The sequence below is a fragment of the Ochlerotatus camptorhynchus genome, unplaced genomic scaffold, assembly GCF_037179485.1.
Source record: "Ochlerotatus camptorhynchus isolate MF236.1 unplaced genomic scaffold, CSIRO-AGI_Acam_v1.1 ptg000079l, whole genome shotgun sequence".
Classification (NCBI taxonomy): Eukaryota; Metazoa; Arthropoda; class Insecta; order Diptera; family Culicidae; genus Ochlerotatus; species Ochlerotatus camptorhynchus.
The window spans coordinates 44,868-63,979 of record NW_027040569.1 but is presented as its reverse complement, the minus strand read 5'-3'; the positions used below and the strand labels follow the sequence as shown (position 1 = coordinate 63,979).

The window sequence follows — 19,112 nt, the reverse complement described above, 5'->3', positions numbered from 1 at the left end:
AACGAGCTCAACTCTTTGGCTCAACTCTGGTACTATCTTCGGTCCCAAGCTAATCGATTCACCCCTCGAAACATAGGAAAATCCACTAACCCCTCATTTTATCTGTCAAACTTTCGTAGCGAATCAAAACAAACATAGTGTATTACTGAAATTTATACTAGAATGGGGTACGTTAGTCGATTTCTTTGGGACCAATAGGCTAGTCAAGTAGTGAGCCAATTTAAAATCGTTAGTTTCGTATTGATTGTTGGCGCTAGTGTACTAGCCAAGTAGCACGAATTTCAGTTGCTCCTGAAATCTCATGTTGGTGGACGCTGATGCCCTGTTTACATAATGCTGGTGAGCTTTTCTGTTAGCAGCTGGCTCATTAGCGCTAGTGAAATAGCATAAGTGCTCCAATAGTGAAGCGATCGATGCCTGCGTCGGATGGTGGGTTTTCTAATCGTTCTATGTTGGTGTTGGTGATCAGATGTACTCCAAGTACTGGAGGGTCTGCGCATTCTGCTGTGAATTTTACCGAATACACCGTTTAAAAAAATAAGTTCGAGTCAAAATGGTCGAATTTCAACACAAACTTAGTTCCTGCCGAAGGGCAAATGTGGTGTGCTGAATCAAAAATACTTAAATTTCAATTATATTTAAATGCATGAAAATACCTTATTTCATGCAAATACACCATTAATGTGTCAATGCTTCAATAAATCAGTAATGCTTTTGTAATACCTCAGTCGAGGCCTCAATACATGCCAATGCGCTTTGAACTGTCATAGGATTTTTCTGTGAGTTTTTGAAACGAATGGATGATTTTAGCAGGCGGTTGGCCAGATGGGAGGACTAAGCAGCTTGCTCGGGTTGATGAGTCGCTCATCTTCGGGTAATTCTAGCAGCCGTACCAGTGCCACAACACCGTCGAGCCGTAGCACTTGGTCGTCAATCAATGCAGCCTTCGACCCCTCGACTTCGCAAAAAAGACTTCCGATTCATCAAGATCCAGTGGAACCGCAGCGGCTACACCTGTGACTGCTTCAACCACAGGAGAAGGCACCAATGGAAGAAACGGAGGCAGCAGCACCAGCGGCGGCATCAGTAACCGTGTCCTCATTTCGGATCTGCAGAACTATCTGGCAGGCATTAACCCAACTACTGCGGGTACCGGACAGCGACGCTATGTTGAACTCTCTACGGCGATCAATTAAGAATCCCTGCCGTCGGTTGTCGCCGATCCGGACAAGGTTGACGCCCTTGTGGAACATTTACCCAACATCGAAGGCGATGAAAACAATAAATAACAACTCAAGGAAACCCTATGCTCACCGCAATTCCAACAAGCGCTGTCCATGCTTTCCAATGCCTTGCAATCGGGACAACTTAATGTAATGTACTTTAGAGTACTGTAGTGTACTTTAAAGTAATGTTATTGTAATGTTAGTGACGATGAAGTCGTGTAGAGGCCGGAAAACGTTAGTAACGATGAAATCGTGTATAGGCCAGATCCATCGCCACATTTAAATCTAAGATGATGGCTTCCGGTATGGGAAAAACTGACAAATACCCCACACTATGGGTTTATTTGGAACGAAATTGACGTGTAGAGCTCTAAAATCGACGAATGACGCCAGTTATGAACTAACACTCAGCTGAAAATCACTTTCATACAATTTCAAAAAGAGATGATTGACGCTATTTTAGATTCCAGGATGGCGGCTTCCGGTTTAACCTTCCTAGTGCATTGGAGTCATTTTTTCCTGGAAACACTGTTTAAATTTTTCCCATTGCATTAGGAAGATTAAGAAAACCTGTTATACCTTACAATAAGAGTATTTTTGGAACGAAAATGACATGAATTAAGTATTCCGGCTTCCAATATGGAAGAAAAAGTTAAATAACCTACTAAATAGCCATTTTCGGAACTGGACTGACATAAATATGCTTTAAATTTTGGATATTCTAGGAACGAAGAAGCCGTGTAGAGGCCGGAAAGTGAGATCCATCGCCACATTTAAATCCAAGATAGTGGCTTCCACTATGCGAAAAATTAACAAATACCCCACACGAAAATCGATTGATGCCCTGATAAAAATTATTTTAATAATGTTTAAAAAATCATTGACGCCATTTTAGATTACAGGATGGTGGCTTTCACTTTAACCTTCCTAGTGAATTGAGGAAATTTTTCCTGAAACCTTCATATTGCAATGAAAACCTGTAATACCCTACAATATGGGTATTTATCGAACGAAAATGACGTGCAGAGGCCGAAAATCGCTGCTTGACGTCAGTTTAGAATACAATATGGTGGCTTCCGATTTGTGAAAATCTGCCAAATACCCTACAATATGAGTAATTTTGGAAAGGAAATGACGTGTAGAGGTCGGAAATCGATGATGAGTACAAAAGGTCCAAGGGACAAAAGGTCAAAGATCAAATGGTCGCAGGACAAAAGTTCGAAGAGCAAAAGGTTGAAGGACAAAGGGTCAAAGGACAAAAGGTCGAAGGACAACAGGTCGATGGACAAAAAGTCGAAAGGACAAAAAGTCGAAGGCACAAAAGATCGAATGGACTAAAGGTCAAAGATACAAAAAGTTGAAGTGATAAAATGTCGAAATGACAAAAGATCGATAGGACAAAAGGTCGAAAAGACAAACAAAACGTTAAATACTGAATAAAGCAAGAAGACATACCGATCCAAGATGGCGGCTTCTAGTTAGTGAAAAAGTGACAAATAACCCCAAAATATGAGTATTTTTGGGATGGAAATGACATGTAGAGGGGGAAAATCGATGATCGATGCCGTTTTGGAACGTATTTACGAAACAGGAGCAATATTTCTACTGCCCATATATGAAAATCCTTTTATATTCCACCCATGTCAAATCACCAAAAACGGCATCACGCAGTTGGTATCAAAAATCAAAATGGCTAGTATGCCATACTATATAAATAAAAAATTGTCTAATATGAAAAAAAAATCACAACGACATGGCTTCCAATAGCTTTCTCATCGTTTTTTTTTTTTTTTTTTATAACTAAACAGTAATTCCTTAGAGGTAGTGGCCCCTTCTTCAGTCTACAAAGCATATCAGTTCCAATTGAAAAAAAAAAACAGCAAGCCGTGAAAATCGCTGTTGAAATTTCATTTTTCTATATATATTTTTATGGATGGGACAACCTTGATTTGGTAATTTTTACGACATTTTCTGAACAAAGCATGTAACTTTTAGTGCACAGTGAATAGTTCTGGAATTTTTAAATTGATTCTAATCGATAACTCATTTCTGACAAAAATCAACAAAGGACTGTTATGCTTTTACGGACAGTATAGTAACTATATATTTTCTTGATCCGACGATCCAATATGGATGGAAACATAGGATCAAGTAACATATACTTGCCCAAAATCGCATATCAGTCCCCCCATATTTGCTTGATTTCCTATATATATATGGGACAATACCCAAGTAACCAAAAGTTCCGATAAAAGGCTATTTGTGGCTTAAGCAGCTTGGTTGTAGGTGGTCAATAGAATTCTAAGCAGCCTCATTTTTAAGTCGTTATAAGAACTTGAAAGTTCCGGTACGATAATTGAAGAGCATTCTAAGCAGCTTCTGGCGGAACTTGAACGGAACTTTTAGAAAATAAGTTACAAAAAGGTTTTTGTCCTCTACACCAATTTTATATTTAGTTCGCAGTTTATGAAAGTTAATTTTAAAGTCAGGTATGAACGTGTATTGATTTAATCAGCATTAGTAGTAGTATTGGAGCTGTTTGAAGAATTACACCCAGTCCTTCTGCGTGAGAGCCCCAGCACGAACCACTACGTCATTTTTAAAGTGAGCTGCAGCGTTGCCAGTATTCCAGATTTATCTGGATTTTCCCGATTTTTAGTAGTCTTGCCAGATACACAGACAGACAACGATGTTTCCAGATTTTTAAAATATTTTCCAGATTTTCCCAGACTTTTTAAACATGTTGCTTTAAAATATCACTGCAATTGATCTACCCTCTAATAAAAAAAAAATAAAACTTGCTACTTTAATTATTAAAGGCCATCAACGTTGGACATTATTGGAATTTTAAGGTCATTCTGAAAATAGTTCACAGTGGACAAGGAAGTAGGCCGCGCGATTGAAATGACGTGTTTTGATTTTGCTAAAAAAAAGTCTATGTGTTTTTATGGTTTTTATCAATTTGAACGATTAAAAAAACTCTAAAATTGATTGTGTTATTCCGGATTTGTATCTGAAGGATGAAAAGTGGAAGAGGCTGATAGGCAAACAGAAGGTCATCAAGATGGAGTGAATCAAGTGGGCCGCCATCCGGGAAGTTGAAGCATTTGAGTAAGGGTTGGTCGCCGGTAAGGGCCAGTAAGTGCTGCCAGCAGATGAATCAAGAGGTATTCGAAACAAAATTGGTAAGAAATGTCCATTCAAATCGATTTAATACAGTTGAACAAATTTCAAAACTATATACGTGCCAGATTTGGAAATAATATTTTTGAATCTGGAAGTGTGTTTATGATACCATTATCCATTTGATAAAGGTAGAGTGAACATGCGGGGCTTATTGTAAGTAAAAGTGACCTCGGAGTGGTCGTGAATTACCAGGCATTCTGAAATGGGTCACTGGAGCTGCAATAGAGCTAACACCTTCTAACTCCCGGACTAAACCTGCTTTAATTTAAGGGTAATAAAAAGCAGTTTTCTTCCATAATAACACTGCCGGACAGTGGGGGTTAGATTGTACACACACACACACACACACACACACACACACACACACACACATTCTGAAAATAGTTCACAGTGAAGGGTGAGGCGAATTCCTTGTGTAATCAAAGGAGAACTTCAAGCTAATTCTGAGTAGAGTTCCATCTATCTTTTCGGCCTTCGTGGTCGTGCGGCGTCACCCGTCGTTCAGGCGTATTGTGTGTGCCACGAAGTAAGGGTTCGATTCCCGCTCCAGCCGGTACATAATTTGACAACCTGAAAATTTCCCTACTGATCTACTGGGTGTGATGTGATGTTCATTGTTTAGTGTTAAATACTCAGTCTGTACAACCTCTGGTTGAAGGCGGTTTCAATTGGCTTCTCAACTCTGTTGACAATTGCGTGGAGATTTTGTGAATATAGGAAATACAATCCGGAAGAGAAATCATAGAAAATTCTTAAGATGAAACTTGAGGAGTAGGGTAGATCAATGATAGGTTGGTTCCGATGCGTTAGTTCATTAGCTACAACATAACCCTGTTAGAGCGCATTGTATGAATATTTACGCTCATTGTTCTCAAAATAAAAGAAGCGCTCCTAGCTAATCCCATTTTCCTACGTTTATCCGTAGGACGAAGAAAATCTAAATGTGTTTCAATGCGTTAGGACGGAATTGAAACTCGTAGAACAAATTCTTTATCAAATCCACCGGTATGGAAAGGTGAATAAATTTAGAAGACATCTTTGACAGGGTAAAGGTATTCCATTTTTTGTTTAAACTCGTTCGGAAAAGAGAGGTAAAGCGTGGGTTGTGCTTAGTAGGGCGGAAATTAGGTCAAAAAGCCTATGCTGATACGAATGGTAGGAATAATTTCAATGAATTTTCTGTCCAATGTTTCTATGAAGATTCATTTTAATAATATTTTAAGACATTTTAACGGAATTATGCGCAATTTTTGGGAGACTTTCAAGGCCATTTTGGTAAAGTACTTGAGTACTCAGGAAATACTGAAGAGGATTTCAAAATAATTCTGACCTTACCTACAACGCAGTTCAAAGGGAATTATCGGATAGGTCTGAGAAGAGTGTGACGGTCATTCTGAAAAGTGCATCAAGGAAATTATTAAGAATATTTTAAGAATTTCATAAGGAAAACTGGACACAGGGAGTCCAGGGAATTGTGGAATTGTAGAGTAATGTATAAGAGATTAAAAAAGGTAATGCTATGCATTCTGCTATGAATGTTACTGGAAGAGATTATTTTAGGGGAATCCAGAAAATTTAGGATCATTCAAATGGAACTCAAAAAAAAGGGCGAAGATATCCTGTGAAGAGTTCCAAGTAAATTCAAACTAACAAAAAATTTCATGATCTGGAACCCAGGAAAAATAGAAATTCCGGAATTTATGATCATTTCAAGATCCTGAGACTTCAAAAATGACGCTATCAGACTTTCATTTTAGTAATATAATAAAATTATTCTTTGGCATAACATTATTCGTAATATTTATGCACGAATGGTACAGTTACCTGTAGGTTAGGTAAACTTAAGCCAGGTGAATTTTGCTCCAAAATAAAATTGCCTATTGGGTGTTGTGTGTTGTATTGAATTAAATTGTAAATCTGATCAACCCCAGGGTAATATTAGAATTATTTAGAACTAATAAAATCTTTATATTCTGGTACTGCATCAAATCGTAAGGACTACATCGACTTTAAAAAAATCCATCCCATCAAATTTGCTAAATTCTTTTCTTCTCATTCTTTAAAAAAAAAGTTGTATTTTAAAAAACAATTCTAAAAATATTTTCTACACTTTTTTACCCACATTTAATTCAATTTTTGAACTGCTGCGTAATTGATATTTAAACTTTTTGGCCACACTGTGTCAATACTTTTCAACTTTTAGATGATTTAGCAATGCTAACAACTTTGACTATATGTTTAGTATTACTTCTGCGTGAAGTCAACGATTTACATAGTTGAAGATGCTAATTTCAAATAACAGACTGAAGTGGTATTTTTTATACGATAGATGAGGAGATGAAAGCATAGAATTGATAGTTCCGTTTAGAGTACGGTAGTGTGAAAATTGGATACAGAGAGTAGAAAGCGAGCTAGACAACTTTTAGGAAGGTACAAATCAGTTTAATCATATCTCTTTACCAAACTCCCCCTTTGGAGATGGAGGGTGAGGGGTGTCCCTCCCCCCGCCACCACTTGCAAAAAGAGATGATCGTCGACCCGCTCATGTACCAACGATGTGTTTCTACTCTATAATTTATTTAAACTAGTAATTCATAACGATTCTAGTACTTCAAATAAATTCCAGCTGATCATACTGACCAATTTTTACGGAAGATTGGCACTTCACTTTGATTTCAATAGCATCATGTTAAAAACAGGATATTTTGGAGCATTCCAGATTTTTCCAGATTTTATATTTTAGCTGGTCCAGATTTTTCTGAAAATGACCTGGCACCGCTGGTGAGCTGTTGTCCCACCTATTGCTGGAGTTTCAACCACAGCAATGCGACATATACTAAAACTCTGAAATGTGACCTAATAAAGATAAATAATAATAATAATAACTCTGAAATGTTTTCAAATTTCATAAACGCGAAAAAAAAATCTAAATAAAGACAGTTAACTAAAACAAACTGTTAAAAGAAAAACTCGTACTAAGATACTTACTGATAGTATACAAAGACTCCAGTTCCGGATCACGATTTTTGAAGATCTTATTGTTCTGCAAGGTGCTCGAATTAAGCCCTCCGGGAGTACCGTTCATGCGGAACCCGTTGCTACCGTACAGCCCATCCAGATTATTATTATGATTTCCTATCACAGGCGACGAGCTCATCGGTTTCAACGAGTGACTCGTAGGAGACGTTAGCAAGTTGTACGAATTGGTGGCCTGTTGCAGTTTATGGCTGCTGTTGATCAAATCCGGTGTTGGTAAAATGCCGGGATTATTATTTTCCGTATCAGAAACGTGGCCACTCGAAAGCCCATCCTCGAGAACCGGCATGCTAGTGTAATAGCGTGCATAGTTACTGGCGTTGCCAACCGCTGCCGTATTCACTCCATTATCAATCATCGTGGAAGAGTTGATCCCAGTGGATGCACTTATGACACCATTATTCAGATCGTCGCACATCATATCACTACCACCGTTAGCCATCATACCATACTCGCTGCCGTACTTGAGAGAGATCTCGCTATCGTAATCGCCGCAGTTGCTCTCGTAATCGGTAGTATCCGGGGAATAGTTGAAGTTTTTACTATGACGACGAGTCAACGGCTTTTTGCCGTTTCCAGAACCCCCACCACCGCCGCCGTTGCTCTTCATTTTCATCCCGTTTCCGTTCGCAATGAACTGCGTCGAGTCGAGATTACTTTCATTAATCACATCACAACTGCTGGCACGGCTTCCGGGATCCAAGTACAGGCTAAAATGTCTTTCGTGTTCCTGATACTGCTGCGGTTGCTGTTGATGCTGTAGCATCACGTGCTGCCGCACATTGCTCAGATGTTGTTGCTGCTGCTGCTGCTGCTGTTCCTGAGATTGTTGCTGTAGTCGTTGTTGCTGCTGTTGGTGGTGGAGGAAACTATGATGATGATGATTCGCACTATAAATATCTATTTCTTCTTCATCCTCTCCATCGTTATCGTCATCATTTTCGCCACTAACGGTAACTATTCCGGCTAAAACGTTCGAACCAACGCCCGCGAGTTTCTTTTCCTGTTTCTTCTTCCGGAAGCTGGTGTAACCGTTTTTGATTCTTGGTTTGCTCTTGACGTTGATCATGTACTTCAGATTACTACCAATGCCACCATCGGCGTCATCGTCGTCGTCGTCTTCGTCATCCTCCTCACCTTCTTCTTCACCTTCTTCCAATTCCTCACAAACATCGTCATCATCGCCATCCCCATCGGCGTCGCTATTATTGTTATTGGTTGGTGATTTGCGAGATGCAATTGCCGCACAGATGTCCTGCTGCTGTCTGATACTGCCGCCGGTACCGGTCAGTGTCGTCATTGGTTTCTGCTGCTCCGTGACGGTAGCTGCACCGATGTAGGTCGTCTCCAGTGCTTTTCCATCCAGCTCAACCGGATACTCATAATGGATGTCCTGTGTGTGCGGTAGAAATGAGAAGAGAAAACCAGAAAATGGGTTAACATTTTTGGGACATGGACATGGCTCATTTTGTTTGATTGAAATATATGCCTCAGTCGGTATGACCGTCTGATGAAATTGGGATAGAATGGATTGCCCTGGCGGAATAACGTACACCGCACACCGTAAGTGTTGTTACGTGTTTTCGTTGTCATCGCGTCATGTCGCAGGCTTGCGGTCAGAATTGATGGAAAGCTTTTTCCATTTTATCTTACAAGCAGTGCAAGCAGCTTGTCGTCGATGGGATCAGCAAGTTCCAGACACGGTTTCGGCATTAAAACGCAGTGTACATGATTTTTGCCGGTTTATATTTGAATCAAGGGATCAATTGATTAATTGCTCTATCACGTATCAAAAAGCAAACATGGTCAAACTTTCAAGCATTAAATGAAAATGATTTATCATCTATAGCCGTAGAACAGAAGGGGAATTGCTAACAAATCGGTGAATCAAAAAGTGGCTCGTTTTTTTGCCCAACAAGCGATGCGTTGTGGTAGCATTCCACACGGGCTTCTATATGCACTAACACCATCATAGCATGCTGCCTATCTTAACTGTAGGCAGTAGATGCCTTCTACCGCTAGGTGCGTTAGTGGAGCCACTTTCTGATCCGAAGTTCCACTTCTGTTCTGTGCTATAGCTCTATTGCGCTGTTAACCCATTAACGGCAAAGGTGTTCTACAATTGAGAAATAGCCACGAAATTGGAGTCGGAGTCGGACGCATTTTTGAGCAGCTCGAAGAAAAAGTACCGACTACGACTGTTATGAAAAAATAATGTGAAACTACATCCTAATTTGGTTCACGTGCAAATGTTTTGGATCATGAACGATTCGATTGAATTTGAATGCCCAACATGAACCGTCTAAGGCCAGCTGTCTAAACTGATTTTGATATAATGAACCTTCTCATACCACAATTATAAACGTAATAAAGCATTTGCAGCAATGTTCGTATTTGATATTAAATTTCAAGTTTCACGAGAGCATGATGTAAAAGTATTATTATTTTCCAAATGAGCACGGTTTATAAAGCTATTTTTGGTGAAACATGCAAGTGAGACAAAAATATAAAATCTCAATGAATGGAAATATACATATTCAGATTATTTAAATAATTTCCCTGAAATTTCTAAAAAAAAATGTTTGCTGCATTATTTAAGGCGGACAACGTCAAGGGATGGTTAAGGCCCAAACGCAATGTGGGCGGAAGCAGAACGGAAACGGAAAGTTTGACAGTTGTCATAAATGACATCAAGGACAGAACCCGCCAGCTGCTAGTGAAAAAATAAGACCATTTGCCTGCCAGAAACGGCCACTTTAAATTGGTCGAATTGACCTAAGAGGAAAAGGAGACAACTGACTTCTAATTATTTTATCTCAATATATCTTTATCTCTATCTTACGCACTTCAAATCGGTCAATCATGAGCTGGTTCGCGTTTGACGAAAAAGTTGTTCGTTTTCGCCCCGTATTGTCTCCTCTTCCTCTTAGGAATTGACAAACGCCTGCTATCACCAGCGCTGCCGGATTGTTTTCAAGATTATCGGTATCAAAGGTTTAAAAAAATCGATATTTATCGATATTTTATTTTTTTAATTAATTTCATATTTTTGCCGTTATTGAAGGCGAAAATTCAAACTTTTGGACCAAGAACGAACATTTTGCTTGGAAGTCGGCAGAAATTTGCGGCGAGTGTTTAAATTAGTTTCAGAAGGAAGCCGAACAAAATTCCAGAGAAAGAATAAAGAAGCTCTTCTGGAGGAAGTTTGAAGAAGTTCTACGAAAGGTCGGAAAAAACATCCGGGGAACTTCCAAGACAAATATTGGGAAACTTTTGACGAACATTTAAACAAGCTATCGGAAAAATATCGGATGACACATCCATAGGATGCCAGAAAATATTTGGAATTCGGAAACAAATTCCAGAAGTAGAAGCTCAGAAGAAGCTCAGAAAAACTTGCTATTGGAAGTCAAAAAAAAACTCTTATGGAGAAACTCCCAGAAGAAGGCGAAAGAAATGTCTACAGATACATTCTGTAGAAGCTTGATTGAACCTTCTTGAGTAGACGAATGAAGCTTCCTAGAAACGCTGGAAGAAACGTCGTATGGAAGATTGGAATAAACTTTTGGAGAAAGTCGGAAGTCAGAGGGACAGTCGAAAGAAAATTCAAGTTGAGAAAAAATGCCGGAAGAAAGAGATTTCTTGGAAGTGTGCGAACAACATTCCCTGGAGTTCCTTACATGTTCTAATGATTCAGAAATTTTCCTGATATTTATAAAATATACCTGACGACCCCGCAATGTACCTGAAGTTTTCGGAATGTTCCTGAAATACACTTCGGAATATCCCGAAAGTTCTTACAATTTTCCTAAAGTTATTTGTGCTGTTTTGTAGTTCTCTTCTGATCATCCTAGAAGTATTTGGAACTTCCCTGATTATAATGAAACTACCGGAAAATCTCTAATCTTCTTTGAAGGCCTCTGGACTTTCTGGAACATTTCGAAACTTCTTAAATACTCTCACAATTTAATTGAAATTAATTTAACATCAGCATTGAAGTTCTCTGATCTACCCGAGGATCTACCCGATTTAATTACCATTTTTAAAAGTTCTCGAAACTGCCATTAAAATGCACGAACCTCCCTTAAAATATTCGCACATTTTCCTAATGTTCATGTTAGTTCCTTTACGTTTCCAAAATGTTACCTCTTGGAACTTAGCTGAAGTTTTTGGACATTCAGTACTTTAATAGAAATTAATTGATCTGTTCAATTAACATGAAACAAATTAAACTGTCCTGAATACCATTAAATTTCCCTGAAGTACTTTGGACTTTAAAAAAAATTCCAAAATATGTCTGATGTTTTTTTAATTTCATTGGAGTTCTCTATACTTTTCTGAACTTTGCAGGTTCTCGAATTTTAACAAAAGTAAATGAGCCCGTCTTAATTAAGCGGAACTTACCCTGACAGATCTTTAAACTTACCCAAAAGTCTGGAGTTTTCTGAAGATGCAGAACTTATTAAAAGTTCCTGCGGTTTTCTTGAAGCTAATACTTAGAAAAGCAATAAAACTCTGGAAGCATCCCTGAAGTTTCGGGGAAGCTGAAAACAAAACTGGCAGTAGAAAACGGGAAAACCTTCCTAGAGAAGCCAGAAGAAGCTTCCAAGGGAAGTCGAAATAACTTTCCGGTAAGAATCGGTAAATAACCTACGGGGTAAAGTGGATGAAAATTCCAGGGGAAAGATGGAATAAACTTCAAAGGGGAAAATAAATAAACATCAGGAAGTTATAAAACTAACATGGAGTTCACTGAATAAAAGTATTCAGCTGTTTTTCGACTGATGGTTAGCCGAAAACGGCTAGGAAATGGAAACATTAGTCGAAAGAGTATCAAGCAAAACACATTTTTATAGATAAATAATTTTTTGAGCAGACTCAAAAAAATTTAGATAATCAAAAAGCTAAAAATCTATCACTATAGTTTCATCTGACAGTTCAGCGGGCAGAGAGACATTGATTATTTATAAAAATCAGTATAAATCGGTATAAAATCTCAAAAATCGGTATTCTGTGAAAGCTTATTTTTTGGTATTGGTATTGTAATGGCGAACGTTATAGTTTGTTTCGCAGTGTTGTGATAAATATTTATTAAATTAAGTGTGAAATTGTGCTTGTGCCGCGGTAGAATTGATCCTACGCGTGCCCCGTAGTGATAACACTAGTTTACAGCATTTTTGAACTCGGTAAGGTGATGATCATTTCCAATGCAAAATCCTACGCTGAATTCAATGCCGTGGTCAGAAAAATTTAAAGTAGAGCCATTTTTGAGATATACAAAAATTTTGATTTTTTGAATTTTGGACAAAAGTACGATTACTAAAATGTCAATATCTTTGGAACTAGTGCACCAATTTTAAATCTTTTTTATGAAAATGAAGCTAAATAAATTTGCTATCCACTAGAATATTATGTCTTGATTAAAAATTTAATTTTGACGTCATTTAAAAATTTACAGCATTTTTTTTATTTTTCCTGCGAATTTTCCATAAAAATCTTGTTTTAATCAACATTTTTAATGGGATAAAAAGATTCAAAAATCATTCCATAATTTATTCTTAAAGTCCATTCAAAACCGGAGAAAATGAGCCTTTAATGGATGAAATCGGTTGGAAATTGTCGAAGTTATGAGCATTTTTGTAAAACACTTAAAAATGTTGCTGAAATACAACAGCTTTAGAGTTCCTTTTCTAGGTGTCGTTGTAAGCATCCAAATCGCATGTAAATTTTTCATGGGAGATTCTTTTCTCTACATATCAATTTGATTAAGGCATTTCAGGATTTAAAACCGAGTTGATACAAAAGAAATTTATTTAGGTTTTATTAAAAATGATTGAGAATCGAATGACTTTGTCTTCGATGTTTTGAACTTGTTTCTCGAATCAGAAACCAACAATAGTCACCCATCATTGCTTCATCCCAAAACCCTTGGTAACGACGTTCCATCATCTTCATTTGTTGGTGAAAACGTTCGCCGTGCTCATCACTCTCGTCACCAAGATTTTCTGGGAAAAAATCCAGGTGAGAATGTAGGAAATGTATCTTCGAAGACATATTCACACCTGTGTTCAGTGAAATAAAAGGATTTGAAATTAATTATATGTAACAAACACAATATTTTTGATTTATACCTATTTTCTCATAATTTTTGAGCAATTCATCGACGGCTTCCTCATAATCTGGGCTTCTGAAATTTCCTAAAAAGGTTGTGACAACACGCTGGAACGATTTCCACGCTTCTTCCTCATCTGGTGTCAAAACTGTATTGAATGCGGAATCATTGAGCAGTTTTTTGATCTGTGGGCCAACAAATACACCTTCCTTTATCTTTGCGTCAGATAAATTTGGAAATACTGATTTCAAGTACTGGAATGCCGGCCCTTCTTTTTGCAACGCTTTGACGAAATTTTTGAATAGCCCTAGTTTTATATGTAGTGGTGGAAGTATTATGCGTTCTTTTACCACAAGAGGATCATTTTTAACGTTGTCTTTACCAATTGTGAAATTATCCCGTTTTGGCCAATCTTTTCGGACGTAGTGTTCCTTACGAGCTCGACTGTCCCATTTACACAAAAAAACACATATATTTTGTGTATCCCTGTTGCAATCCAGTCAACATGGCAACCACTTTAAGATCGGAACAAATTTTCCAATTGTGTTGATTGTAATTTATCAAATTGAGCAATAGAGCCATTGATTCATACGTTTCCTTCATATTAACGGCATGAGCTAATGGAATAGAAGATTTCTCATTCCCTTGATGCAGTAAAACGGCTTTCAAGCTCAACTTGCTGCTATCGATGAATAAACACCATTCAGCTGGATCATATGGCTCACCAAACTCTTCAAACAAGCCGTTTACGTCATGGCAAAAACATGCCTTGTCCTTTGTAGAATAATATTTGTCAAATTTCTTGTGACGATTCCTGTGACAAGAAATTTTGACCTCCTTGCTCAGCATGTTGTGTTCTTTCAAGCGTGATGCCAGCAATTCGGATTTCTCCTTCGATAAGTCGAGATCTCGCACCAAATCATTAAATTCGGATTGTGTAAACAGTTTTGGGATTCTTTCCAATTCCACCTCGAAGTCTTCCTCGCATTCCTCCTTGAATTCCTCCGCACTTTTTGTAACGGTCGATTCAACAGAGGGCGCTCGTTTCCGCTTTGGATAAACAGGATACGGGACCGAACTTGAATGTGGAACAGGTTTTGTCATAGAAGCCACTTGTGGATACTCAACTGTTTTGTGACGTCCTTGTTGCTTAACTTTTGTCAAGCAGAAATAACAATCCGTTGCATGACAAAACGGTAGACGCCATATGGTGGGCATGTCAAAGGACAAATAGCGACTGACAGATAACAAATAAGTGAGTTAGTAAGTAAGACATTAACACTTATCAAAAATAGATGAAGTAAGATAATGTCGATCAGGAAAGAACAAAGCACTACCATGCTGTACATAAATTGTTTATATGAAAGTTATTCAAAAAATCAATTTACCTTGCACCTGACATCCACCTAGCCAAGCACGTTTTGCACGAACTACATAATACTTTTGGAATCCACGGTTTGTCAAAGTCTCCAGGGTCAATTTTAAAATAAAGCCTGTATGCAGTTTGCAACGAAGCAGTGAAATTGACCGATTTTGTAAATATATAGTTGCCACACGCGTAACAAAACTTTTGAGGATCATTTTTACACTTGAATTCACGTTTTGTCGTATACATCGTTAAGCAATGTTAAAGAAAGAAAGCTGTCAAATTGAGTTGGTTGCGTTAGGTTCTCGCCGAGCGGTCTCACAAACACTAGCGTAAATTATATTGTTGAAAATATCCCATTTAATTTTGCGTGACAGCTGGTAGTGTTAGTGAAATGCACCGTATGCGTACACGTCCGCAGAAAGGCTTACTGGAAGTGGTGTATGAACACCTAGGAGCGGGACAACGGCCAATCTTGGAACATTCAATTTCCATGATTTTACAAAAAATTTCATAACTTCGACAATTTCCAACCGATTTCATCCATTAAAGGCTCATTTTCTCCAGTTTTTAATGGACTTTAAGAATAAATTATGGAATGATTTTTTGAATCTTTTTATCCCATTAAAAATGTTGATTAAAACAAGATTTTTATGGAAAATTCGCAGGAAAAATAAAAAAAAATGGTGTAAATTTTTAAATGACTTCAAAATTAAATTTTTAATCAAGACATAATATTCAAGTGAACAAATTTATTTAGCTTCATTTTCATAAAAAAAGATTTAAAATTGGTGCACTAGTTCCAAAGATATTGATATTTTAGTAATCGTACTTTTGTCCAAAATTCAAAAAATCAAATTTTTTGTATATCTCAAAAATGGCTCTACTTTAATTTTTTCTGACCACGGCATTGAATTTAGCGTAGGATTTTGCATTAGAAACGTTGGTCAATTTCCAACGCCTAGGGAACTCCCCCTGCTGTAATGAAATATTGAACAGCTTCGAAAGCGGAGTTGTAAGCTCTGAACAGCATCGCTTCAGGATGCTTGAGGGGATCCCGTCAGGGCCAGCAGCATTAGAAAATTTCAGCTTCTTGATGGCGGATTCGACGAGGTCTACTGTAACCAAGGTAATCGAAAAATTGAAAGCATCACTGGGAGTGTCCCTCACCGCTTCAGCAACTTGGGACAACGAAGCCGTAGTGTCATTGAAAATGCTTTTGAAATTTTCTGCCAGAAGATTGCATTTCTCAAGGGAAGTGCTGGCGATTCTATCTCCCAGGTGAATTTCGACTGGTAGCCCCTCCTCGTTTCGTTTGGTATTCACGAATGACCAGAACTGCTTTGGATTAAGCCGTAAATTAGCCTGCACACGCCTTGTGTAGCTCTTGTAAAGAATGCGGTTATATGTGCGATATTCGTTGCTCGCTGTTGAAAATAATCGTTTGGTGAATGGGTTATGAGTACAACAGTATTTACGGAGGGCCTTCGATCTCAGACGCTTCAAATTACGTAGTCGAGCATTGGACCATACGGGTTTGGGAGAGGGTCTCCTCAATGGGACAGAATCAGTTATTGTTCGGCCGACGACCTCAGCGAAGTAGTTGACGGCTTCATCAATAGATGAACACGTGTCAAGGAACTGCCAATCTGCCTGGGCAAGCGAGTGACTCAGCGCGACGAAATCTGCTCTACGAAAGTCGAGCTCATGTACATCAACAGGGGGGTTATCGTAGCGAACAGGAACAGATAGGTTGGTGGAAACTTCCAACGCAGGATGATTGGTGTCGATGCCAATCAAAGGCTCTGGGGCTTCTAGGATAGAACATTCCAGTCCTGCAGAACGAGATCAAGCAGCCGAGAGTTGCTATTCAGCATCGAGTTGATTTGCGTTAAGCCATGTAGGTTGAAACCATCAAGGAGAGCACAGCATAATGCGCGCATGTTCGAGCGAAGAACATCAATGCTAGGAAGATCGTTTGCAGGAACGTTCCACGAGAGCCCAGACTGATTGTAGTCACCAAATATCAGAGCTAGGTCGTTTTATTCTAGTCGAGAGAACACGGTTCCAATCGAACTGATGTGGTTTGCAATGCTGCTCGAATCAGATTTCCGGTCTGGAGGTAGATACATACTCATGCTTGAGAGCGGTTCCATACTAATCCATTTTTTACCTAGTTCTTTTATTTGTAAGGCTCAATCGCGTTAGCTTTACGGAGCCGATAATTCATTGTTCTTTGTTTGTAACAAAATTCACTTAATTCTATGTCTAGTAGGAGTTGGGTCGAATACTCGCGGCTTACCCAAGGTCATTCATTTTTAATAAAACCTAAATAAATTTCTTTTGTATCAACTCGGTTTTAAATCCTGAAATGCCTTAATCAAATTGATATGTAGAGAAAAGAATCTCCCATGAAAAATTTACATGCGATTTGGATGCTTACAACGACACCTAGAAAAGGAACTCTAAAGCTGTTGTATTTCAGCAACATTTTTAAGTGTTTTACAAAAATGCTCATAACTTCGACAATTTCCAACCGATTTCATCCATTAAAGGCTCATTTTCTCCGGTTTTGAATGGACTTTAAGAATAAATTATGGAATGATTTTTGAATCTTTTTATCCCATTAAAAATGTTGATTAAAACAAGATTTTTATGGAAAATTCGCAGGAAAAATAAAAAAAATGCTGTAAATTTTTAAATGACTTCAAAATTAAATTTTTAATCAAGACATAATATTCAAGTGAACAAATTTATTTAGCTTCATTTTCATAAAAAAAGATTTAAAATTGGTGCACTAGTTCCAAAGATATTGATATTTTAGTAATCGTACTTTTGTCCAAAATTCAAAAAATCAAATTTTTTGTATATCTCAAAAATGGCTCTACTTTAATTTTTTCTGACCACGGCATTGAATTTAGCGTAGGATTTTGCATTAGAAACGTTGGTCAACCACTAAAGTTCACACTTTTTATGTTGTTTTGTAAACTAGTGTAATTTATTGGATAAGTAGGAGAACGGTTGCTGTTGCCGCTGGTTCTCTTTCAATTTTTGTGTTTTCCCTTCGTCCGGCAAGCTATTGGGTACCCTTTTAATAAACTACGGCATTGTAGATTTTTGCTTTCGTTCGTGTTTACTTGTGTCTCTGTAGTGTTGCATGTAAAGTTTATGTGTATAGGTGATATATGGCTGAGTGTGCAATATGTAATTTGGGGATTTTGGTAAGTGATTTGCCAGTTATCTGTGTGGGTATGTGTGCTCGTGTATTTCATTGCAAATACACTACACTTACGCGGACTCAGGCAAAGCTTATCACGGACAATGCAAATGTTCTGTTCAAGTGTGATAATTGTCTATCAGATCACAGTTGCAACGAGCAAAATGATCTGACCTCGCGCGTCAAAAGGATAGAGGAAGAGATGTAGATGTAGAAGAATGTATTTCAACTCTCGGACTCGATCACTGGCATGCGAGATCACATTGCTGCTCAGATAGACATCGCGTTAAAGAGCGGAATGGTAAACATTAGCCGAAATGTAAATGGTATTGAAAAATTAATATGTGAGAAATTGGACAATATGAAAAATTCATTTTTTTTTTTTCAAATTACTGCGGAGAAACAATTAGCTGCAACGAATGACCAGCGTAGTGTATCTAGGATGGTTCAGTCGGAATTGGACCAAAATACCGGACGCAAAAAACGTAAATTAGTGATTAGTAATAGTGATAATGATGATTTTTTTCAAGAAAATGCGAGTTTTGCGGATGTTGTAAAAAGACATAGTCGTGCAAGTAAAAGTAAAAATATTAGTAACAGTAACAGTAAGATTAACAGTAACATTAACAGTAACAGTAACAAACAGAGTAATCGTAAGACTCGTCTGGTCATTGTGATTAAACCAAAAGAGTCCAAACAAGCTTGCGAAGATACTCGTAAGTTTTTGAAAACACAATTAGATCCAAAAACACACAAAATCAGTAATTTCAGGAATGGTAAAGATGGCTCCATTATTGTTGAGTGTGCAACAGGAGCTAATCTGGTGCCAAGATTGAAAATAGTGGGCATGAGCGATCAGTATTCCTCCGATGTCTTCATTGACTACTTAAAAAGTCAAAATGAAGACATCGCTATAAATGATGTTAAAGTTGTGAACATGTTTGAAAATCCACGCTTCACTTATAACAA

At 37.9% G+C, this 19,112-nt stretch overlaps 1 protein-coding gene across 2 annotated transcripts in view; it reads right to left on the bottom strand.

Annotated features, from left to right (window-relative positions):
* Positions 1 to 19,112, bottom strand: part of LOC135697899 (uncharacterized) — a 45,110-nt gene that overhangs the window by 19,861 nt on the left and 6,137 nt on the right. For both annotated transcript variants that reach the window (XM_065217752.1, XM_065217753.1), the window contains exon 2: positions 7,401 to 8,841. In XM_065217752.1, the coding sequence (XP_065073824.1) occupies positions 7,401 to 8,841 (1,441 nt within the window). The remainder of the gene's footprint in view (positions 1 to 7,400; positions 8,842 to 19,112) is intronic.